The sequence below is a fragment of the Oncorhynchus tshawytscha genome, linkage group LG01 (genome assembly GCF_018296145.1).
Source record: "Oncorhynchus tshawytscha isolate Ot180627B linkage group LG01, Otsh_v2.0, whole genome shotgun sequence".
Classification (NCBI taxonomy): Eukaryota; Metazoa; Chordata; class Actinopteri; order Salmoniformes; family Salmonidae; genus Oncorhynchus; species Oncorhynchus tshawytscha.
In genome coordinates this window covers 90,202,580-90,212,891 of record NC_056429.1, presented here as the reverse complement: position 1 = coordinate 90,212,891, position 10,312 = coordinate 90,202,580, and the positions used below count along the sequence as shown (strand labels likewise).

Genomic DNA, 10,312 nt, shown 5'->3' with positions numbered 1-10,312 from the left:
CAATGACGGCCTAGGAACAGTGGGTTAACTGCCTGTTCAGGGGCAGGAGACAGATTTGTACCTTGTCAGCTCGGGGATAAGAACTTGCAACCTTTACTAGTCCAACGCTATAACCACTAGGCTACCTTGCCGCCCCATCACTGGGGCCAAGCTCCATGCCATCCAAGACCTCTACACCAGGCGATGTCAGAGGAAGGCCCAAATTGTCAAAGACTCCAGCCACCCTAGCCATAGACTGTTTCCCATAGACTGTTCTCTCCACTACTGCACAGCAAGCATTACCTAGTCTGGAACCAACCGGACCCTGAACAGATTCTACCCCCAAGCCATAAGACTACTAAACAAGACTGCTAAAGAGCTAATCAAATGGATACCCGGACTAGCTGCATTGACCTTTTTTGTACTCTCTCTCTCTTGTACTGCCTCTATTAACACACACTGGACTCTACCCACACACTCACACATAGTTACACTGACACCCCAACATACACATACCCTACATATGCCCACACATGCATAGCACGTGCAGACATGTATACTGACGCCATACTCACGCACACACACACACACACACTCACAGACACATTCCCGCTCATCACATATGCTACTGCTACTCTCTATTATCTATCCTGTTGCCTAGCCATTTTACCTCTACCCATATGTACATAGCTACCTCAATTATTCATTATTCACTGTGTATTTATTCCTCGTGCACATTTCTATTTTATATCTTTATCTTAACCATGCATTGTTGGGGGCCTCCCGAGTGACGCAGTGGTCTAAGACACTGCATCGCAGTGCTTAAAGACGTCACTACAGACCCGGGTTTGATCCCAGGCTGTGTCACAACCGGCTGTTTCCAGAGACACATAAGGGGGCGAAATGTCCGTGTCACATCGCGCTCTAGCGACTCCTTGTGGCTGGTCGGGTGCCTGCAAGCTGATTTCGGTCGCCAGCTGGAAGGTGTTTCCTCTGACACATTGGTGCGGCTGGCTTCTGGGTTAAGTGAGCAGTGTGTCAAGAAGCACTGCGGTCGTGTTTCGAAGGACGATTGGTTCTCGACCTTCGCCTTTCCCAAGTCCGTAGGGGAGTGGCAGGGATGGGACAAGACTCTAACTATCAATTGGAGAGAAAAAAAGTGGTAAAAGTACAAAATAAAATAAAAATGCATTATTGGAAAAGGACCCATAAGTAAGCATTTCACTAGTCTACAACTGTTGTTTATGAAGCATGTGACAAATACAATTTTATTTGACATACTGTACCTGGAGTTGAACCCAGACATTCATACCTACAAATGGCTTCAAAACGGCATACATACAATTATATATTGTAGGCATATCTCATGGGATTTGGGTGACTTGTCAAAGACTCCAGTCACCCAAGTCATAGACTGTTCTCTCGGTTACTGCACAGCAAGCGGTACTCCTGTCATAGTCGTGTGTATAGGTGGCAGGGAAGTCAGGCACAGGATAATCAAACAGTGAAATTGAGTTTTTAATAACAAATAAAAGAAACATACTCCAAACACTAAATGTAACAATAAATAAAGTGGGTACGAGGACCCGTCGCGCACCAATACCAACACAACACTGAAATACAAACAATCTCTGACAAAGACATGAGGGGAAACAGAGGGTTAAATACACAACAGGTAATGAATGGGATTGAAACCAGGTGTGTAGGAAGACAAGACAAAACCAATGGAAAATGAAAAATGGATCAATGATGGCTAGAAGACCGGTGACGTCGACCGCCGAGCACCGCCCGAACAAGGATAGGCTTCGACTTCGGTAGAAGTCGTGATAGCTCCTTAACAGCTTCTACCCCCAAGCCACAAGACTGCTGAACAATGGACTATTTACCTTTTTTTTCACCTTTATTTAACCAGGTAGGCTAGTTGAGAACAAGTTCTCATTTGCAACTGCGACCTGGCCAAGATAAAGCATAGCAGTGTGAACAGACAACACAGAGTTACACATGGAGTAAACAATTAACAAGTCAATAACACAGAAAAAAAGAGAGTCTATATACATTGTGTGCAAAAGGCATGAGGAGGTAGGCGAATAATTACAATTTTGCAGATTAACACTGGAGTGATAAATTGACACCTCCTCTCCCTTCGTTTTTTACACTGCTGCTACTCGCTGTTTATTATCTATGCATAGTCACTTTACCCCTACCTACATGTACATATTACCTGGACTAACCTGGACCTGTACCACATTGACTCGGTACCTGTACCCCCCCTGTATCTAGCCTTGGTATTGTTATTTTATTATCTTACTTTTTATTTTATTTTTACTTTAGGATATTTTCTTCACTCTATTTCTTGAACTGCATTGTTGGTTAAGGGCTTGTAAGTAAGCATTTAATGGTAAAGTCTACCTACACCTGTTATATTCGGCGCATGTGACAAATAACATTTTAGTTTATTATTTTACTTTGTATATACATTACCAATCAAAAGTTTGGAGACACCTACTCATTCAAGGGTTTTTCTTTATTTTTACTATTTTCTACATTGTAGAATAATAGTGAGACATCAAAACTATGAAATAACACATTTGGAATCATGTAGTAACCAAACAAGTGATTAACAAATTAAAATATATTTTAGATTTTAGATTCTTTAAAGTAGCCACCCTTTGCCTTGATGAAGGCTTTGCACACACTTGGCATTCTCTCAACCAGCTTCATGAGGTAGTCACCTGAAATGCTTTTCCAACTGTCTTGAAGGAGTTCCCACAAGTGCCGAGCACTTGTTAGCTGATTTTCCTTCACTCTGCGGTCCAACTCATCGCAATCCATCTCAATTGGGTTGAGGTCGGGTGAGGCCAAGTCATCTGATGCAGCACTCCATCACTTTCCTCGGTCAAATAGCCCTTACACAGCCTGGAGGTTTGATTTTGGTCATTGTTCTGTTGGAAAACAAATGATAGGCCCACTAAGTGCAAACGAGATGGGAATGGCGTATTGCTGCAGAGTGCTGTGGTAGCCATTCTGGTTAAGTGCCTTCAATTCTAAATAAATCAGAGACAGTGACACCAGCAAAACACCCCACACCATCACACCACCTTCTCAATACTTTCCACCGGTCTAATGTCCATTGCTCGTGTTTCTTGGCCCAAGCAAGTCTCTTCTTATTATTGGTGTCCCTTTAGTACTCATTTCTATACAGCAATTCGACCATGAAGACCTGATTCATGCAGTCTCCTCTGAACAGTTGATGTTGAGATGTGTCTGTTACTTGAACTATGCGAAACATTTATTTTTGTACTGCAAGATGAGGTGCAGTTAACTCTAATGAACTTATCCTCTGCAGCAGAGGTAACTCTGGGTCTTCCTTTCCTGTTCTTGCCATAATATGGACTTGGTATTTTACCAAATAGGGCTATCTTCTGTGTACCACACTGATTGGTTCAAATGCATTAAGAAGGAAATAAATTCCACAAATTGACTTTTAAGTAGGCACACCTGTTAATTGAAATGCATTCCAGGTGACTACCTCATGAAGCTGGTTGAGAGAAGGCCAAGAGCGTGCAAAGCTGTCATCAAGGCAAAGGGTGGCTACTTTGAAGAATCTCAAATATATCATATATTTGGATTAGTTTATCGCTTTTTTGGTTACTACATGATTCCATATGTGTTATTTCATAGTTTTGATGTCTCACTATTATTCTACATTGTAGAAAATAGTAAAAATAAAGAAAAACCCTTAAATGAGTAAGTGTGTCCAAGCTTTTGACCAGTACTGTATATTATATACATTATGTAAGCCTATTATTATTGTTATTATTATTATTATAAGAACTCATGCGTTAATTTTGATTTGCATCACTGCAAGGCTACTGTCATTGACGCGTTCCACGAATTAAGCCGCGCAAAAATGCACGAAATTTGCTGAAATGCATTATGTACATATATGCACGAATTGTCCATGGGGACATTGCGTGATTCATTGACTATTTATGCTTTATATTCAATCATCAGGATAGTACTTTAAAAAAATCAATATTGTTTGTATAATGTTCGTCCCAAAGAAGTGAAAAACATTTCATGTTGATTTACAGTCAATTTTAAATGGGAAATTCCGTCAATAACCATAACGTAGATTCAATTCGATTCAGGATCAGCTCATAAACCGCATGGGTTAGTGATGCAGCGCTGTATAACTGCTCGTGCTCTCTCAGGATCTACGCATCTTGGACCCACGAACAGAGGATTAGAGACAGCCGTCCACCATGTGAGACCTGACATTCGGATGGAATGATGCGGCGAGCAAATCGCGAATGATAGTTTGATAGAACCCGAAGACCTAGAATTTCAACATGGTAGAGGCGTAATAAATGGGCTACATATGCATTTGTACATCGTTTGTAGAATCCATCGCAGTTGAGGAGGATGGGCTCGCAACTGGTACAGACTTTGCGTCAAGGGGTTTGGGCATCATTGACCGGAGGATGGTACCATGACCCGGACCAGAACAAATTCAATAACTCCTGTCACCTCTATTTGTGGATGTTCCTTCTGATGTTGCCACTGTTACTACATTTGGTGAGTAAATTAAATCGAAGGCCCAGATCTTGTGTAGTCTAGGCTATAAGGTTTTAGTGCGCCTCCGCATCACGAAGAGCCCTTTTAGTTAACAAACACGGTTCTCTTGGATAAACATTCCAGTCTCATTTTTTATTTAGAGCGATATTTTTATCTTCAGCACTGAAACTTTTCCGCGTATTTATTCATTCATTGTATTGGCAGAAAATTGAATTGTCGCATTTGGGACGTGGGTCTGCCACTGCGATGAAAAAGCAGAGAATTCCAGGCATTGTAACACAGCGTTCATAAAGACGAGCGGCAGCACAGCTAAACCGTCTATCCCTTTTGGATGTGATAGTAAGCCTACTTCAGGCACTCATTCGCATTCGAGCAAACTAGTGTCTAGTAGGCCTAGGTCATGAATGCTGTTTCGGTTTGGTTTAATTTAGTCAAGATAGCCTATACAATTATTTCGAGCACCAGATGTGGGCTCTTTAATGTGTCCCTTTATTGCCATCGTAATGAAATTGCATCTATTATCTTGCAGGAATGCTATACACTTATCAGACCTACTGTGTTTCAGAATAGTACCTCTTGTCTGCTTAAATACATGAGTGGTTTCAATTAGTAAAAACCCAACAAAGCTTGTTTCATAGTTTATTTAGAATTCATTTGATATAAAAAGGTCCAACAACATATGAACTGTTCTGAAGACCAAAAGCCTTCTGGTTATTCGTGCAGATGTTAAAGTGATGGAGTACTGTCATTGTTATGTAATGGTGTAATATTGTCCCACATTAACCATTTTCAAGCAGATGTAGCTGAAGAGCCAAATGACCACATTATATGGGTGGAGCATTGACTTCTCAATCAGATCATCCATAGGAAATAATTTTTCAGTATCGCCCTTGGCTGTTTGAGCATAATGTTACATACAGTTGAAGTCGGAAGTTTACATACACTTAGGTTGGTGGACTAAGTTGACTGTGCCTTTAAACAGCTTGGAAAATTCCAGAAAATTATGTCATGGCTTTATAAGCTTCTGATAGGCTAATTGACATGATTTGAGTCAATTGGAGGTGTACCTGTGGATGTATTTCAAGGCCTACCTTCAAACTCAGTGCCACTTTGCTTGACATTATGGGAAAATCTCTGGCGATGTCATCTACAAAATAGCCTCCAACACTCTACTCTGCAAACTGGATGCAGTCTATCACAGTGCCATCCGTTTTGGCACCAAAGCCCCATACATCACCCACCACTGCGACCTGCATGCTCTCGTTGGCTGGCCCTCGCTACATATTCGTCGCCAGACCCACTGGCTCCAGGTCATCTATAAGTCTATGCTAGGTAAAGTTCCTCCTTATCTCAGCTCACTGGTCACGATAACAACACCCACCCGTAGCACGCGCTCCAGCTCCAGCAGGTATATCTCACTGGTCATCCCAAAAGCCAACACCTGCTTTGGCCGCCTTTCCTTCCAGTTCTCTGCTGCCAATGACTGGAACGAATTGCAAAAATCGCTGAAGCTGGAGACTTATATTTCCCTCACTAACTTTAAACATCCGCTATATGAGCAGCTAACCGATTGCTGCAGCTGTATATAGCCCATCTGTAAATAGCCCATCACATCTACATACCTCATCCCCATATTGTTTTTATTTACTTTTCTGCTCATTTGCACACCATTTGCATATTTATCACTCCATGGTTAATTTGCTAAATTGTAATTACTTTGCTACTATGGCCTATTTATTGCCTTACCACCTCACGCCATTTGCACACACTGTATATAGAGTTTCATTTTTTCTATTGTGTTATTGACTGTATGCTTGTTTATTCCATGTGTAACTCTGTATTGATTGTGTCGCACTGCTTTGCTTTATCTTGGCCAGGTCGCAGTTGTAAATGAGAACTTGTTCTCAACTAGCCTACCTGGTTAAATAAAGGTGAAATAAAAATAAAATCAAAATCAAAAGAAATCAACAAAGACCTCAGAAAAAAAAATGTAGACCTCCACAAGTCTGGTTCATCCTTGGGAGCAATTTCCAAATGGCTGAAGGTACCACGTTCATCTGTACAAACAATAGTACGCAAGTATAAACACCATGGAACCACGCAGCTGTCATACCGCTCAGGAAGGAGACGCGGTCTGTCTCCTAGAGATGAACGTACTTTGGTGCGAAAAGCACAAATCAATCCCAGAACAACAGCAAAGAACCTTGTGAAGATGCTGGAGGAAACAGGTGCAAAAGTATCTATATCCACAGTAAAATGAGTCCTATATCGACATAACCTGAAATGTCGCTCAGCAAGGAAGAAGCCACTGTTCCAAAACCACCATAAAAAAGCCAGATTACGGTTTGCAACTGCACATGGGGACAAAGATCGTACCTTTTGGAGAAATGTCCTCTGGTCTGATGAAACAAAAATAGAACTGTTTGACCATAATGACCATCATTATGTTTGGAGGAAAAAGGGAGAGGCTTGCAAGCCGAAGAACACCATCCCAACCGTGAAGCACGGGGTGGCAGCATACCAAATACTAATTGAGTGTATGTAAACTTCTGACCCACTGGGAATGTGTTGAAAGAAATAACTGAAATAAATCCTTCTCTACTGTTGTTCTGACATTTCACATTCTTAAAATAAAGTGGTGATCCTAACTGACCTAAGACAGGTCATTTTTACTCAGATTAAATGTCAGGAATTGTGAAAACCTTAGTTTAAATGTATTTGGCTAAGGTGTATGTGAACCTTGAACCTATGTGACTACAACTGTACATTACATTACAGCCTCAAATAGCTCCTCTGGTGTTAAGTCTTCACCCAAGATGAAGGGTTATGTTTCAGACTTCTTGACATATTATTGATGAAAGGGTGGGATGCACTCTGCCCAATGTGATGAATAAGAAGTATTTTTGAATAATTATAATGTTTTGGTCAAGATCGGTGTTTTGAGATATTGAGGGAGTTGGTGTGTTTTTTTCCTCAGGCTCTTCCGCCCACCACCATGGCACTTAGTATATACTGCACCTCAGTCACCATCTTCTTCATCACCATAAAGATGGTCAACTATCGCCTCCATGTGATGTTTGATGAAGGCGACGTTGTGACCCCAAGCAGTCTCTCTGTCATCCAAGGTGCAGAGAATAAAAGCAACACCTCAGATTCATGTCTTCCAGCTAAATTAAGGTGAGCATGTTTAATAAAACAAAATGTATAACTAATATATTCCGAAGTATATATAGTTTGAAGTAGTGCTTTTGTCTTGAAAAACATGTCATCCTTTGATAAAGGAACTACCACAGATGACCACATACTCTCTACATCTTTCCAAATAGGAAAAGCAGCACTGTTCCTGACAGTGTTGCCATGACAATGTTGACCAGAAACAGGCTGAATCCAGTCATCCAGGTTACAGTAAAACAGACAGAGACGGACCCTGGGTTGATTGGAGTGGTTAGTGTACCATTTTAACTACTCTTGAGCTACATTCTACCACTTCTTATACTGAACTAAAATATAAATACAACATGTAAAGTGTTAGTCCATGAGCTGAAATAAATGTTTCATGAGCTGAAATAAAAGATCCCAGAAATGTTCCATTCACACAAAAAGCTAATTTCTGTCAAATTTTGTGCACAAATTTGTTTATATCCCTGTTACTGAGCATTTCTCCTTTGCCATTAATCCATCCACCTGATGGCTGTGGCATATCAAGAAGCTGATTAAACAACATGAATATTACACAGGTGCTCCTTGTGCTGGGCACCATAAAAATTATCATTACACAGGTGCACCTTGTGCTGGGGACAATACTCTAAAATGTGCAGTTTTGTCACACAACACAATGTCACAAATGTCTCAAGTTTTGAAGGAGCGTGCAATTGGCATTCTGACTGCTGGAATGTACACCAGAGCTGTTTCCAGATACAGTGCCTTGCGAAAGTATTCGGCCCCCTTGAACATTGAGACCTTTTGCCACATTTCAGGCTTCAAACATAAAGATATAAAACTGTATTTTTTTGTGAAGAATCAACAACAAGTGGGACACAATCATGAAGTGGAACGACATTTATTGGATATTTCAAACATTTTTAACAAATCAAAAACTGAAAAATTGGGCGTGCAAAATTATTCAGCCCCCTTTAAGTTAATACTTTGTAGCGCCACCTTTTGCTGCGATTACAGCTGTAAGTCGCTTGGGGTATGTCTCTATCAGTTTTGCACATCGAGAGACTGAAATTTTTTCCCATTCCTCCTTGCAAAAAGCTCGAGCTCAGTGAGGTTGGATAGAGAGCATTTGTGAACAGCAGTTTTCAGTTCTTTCCACAGATTCTCGATTGGATTCAGGTCTGGACTTTGACTTGGCCATTCTAACACCTGGATATGTTTATTTTTGAACCATTCCATTGTAGACTTTATGTTTTGGATCATTGTCTTGTTGGAAGACAAATCTCCGTCCCAGTCTCAGGTCTTTTGCAGACTCCATCAGGTTTTCTTCCAGAATGGTCCTGTATTTGGCTCCATCCATCTTCCCATCAATTTTAACCATCTTCCCTGTCCCTGCTGAAGAAAAGCAGGCCCAAACCATGATGCTGCCACCACCATGTTTGACAGTGGGGATGGTGTGTTCAGGGTGATGAGCTGTGTTGCTTTTACGCCAAACATAACGCTTTGCATTGTTGCCAAAAAGTTCAATTTTGGTTTCATCTGACCAGAGCACCATCTTCCACATGTTTGGTGTGTCTCCCAGGTGGCTTGTGGCAAACTTTAAACAACACTTTTTATGGATATCTTTAAGAAATGGCTTTCTTCTTGCCACTCTTCCATAAAGGTCAGATTTGTGCAATATACGACTGATTGTTGTCCTATGGACAGAGTCTCCCACCCCAGCTGTAGATCTCTGCAGTTCATCCAGAGTGATCATGGGCCTCTTGGCTGCATCTCTGATCAGTCTTCTCCTTGTATGAGCTGAAAGTTTAGAGGGACGGCCAGGTCTTGGTAGATTTGCAGTGGTCTGATACTCCTTCCATTTCAATATTATCGCTTGCACAGTGCTCCTTGGGATGTTTAAAGCTTGGGAAATCTTTTTGTATCCAAATCCGGCTTTAAACTTCTTCACAACAGTATCTCGGACCTGCCCGGTGTGTTCCTTGTTCTTCATTATGCTCTCTGCGCGTTTAACGGACTTCTGAGTCTATCACAGTGCAGGTGCATTTATACGGAGATGTGATTACACACAGGTGGATTGTATTTATCATCATTAGTCATTTAGGTCAACATTGGATCATTCAGAGATCCTCACTGAACTTCTGGAGAGAGTTTGCTGCACTGAAAGTAAAGGGGCTGAATAATTTTGCACGCCCAATTTTTCAGTTTTCGATTTGTTAAAAAAGTTTGAAATATCCAATAAATGTCGTTCCACTTCATGATTGTGTCCCACTTGTTGTTGATTCTTCACAAAAAAATACAGTTTTATATCTTTATGTTTGAAGCCTGAAATGTGGCAAAAGGTCGCAAAGTTCAAGGGGGCCGAATACTTTCGCAAGGCACTGTAATTGAAAGTTCATTCCTCTACCATAAGCGTCGTTTTAGAGAATTTGGCAGTATGTCCAACCAGGCTCACAACTGCAGACCACATGTACCCACACCAGCCCAGGACCTCCACATCCGGCTTCTTCACCAGCGGAATCATCTGAGACCAGTCACCTGGGGATTATTGCTGTCTGTAATAAAGCCCTTTCGTGGGGAAAATCTCATTCTGATT

At 41.2% G+C, this 10,312-nt stretch overlaps 1 protein-coding gene across 2 annotated transcripts in view; it reads left to right on the top strand.

Moving 5' to 3' along the window:
* The first annotated feature begins 4,174 nt into the window (after positions 1-4,174).
* Positions 4,175-10,312, top strand: part of LOC112234636 (pecanex-like protein 2) — an 88,212-nt gene continuing 82,074 nt past the window's right edge. Inside the window, exons 1-3 of one of the 2 annotated variants that reach the window (XM_042327246.1) lie at positions 4,175-4,557; positions 7,535-7,734; positions 7,884-8,001. In XM_042327246.1, the coding sequence (XP_042183180.1) occupies positions 4,405-4,557; positions 7,535-7,734; positions 7,884-8,001 (471 nt within the window). In that variant the 5' untranslated portion in view covers positions 4,175-4,404. The remainder of the gene's footprint in view (positions 4,558-7,534; positions 7,735-7,883; positions 8,002-10,312) is intronic. The other variant, XM_042327253.1, reaches the window with a different exon arrangement.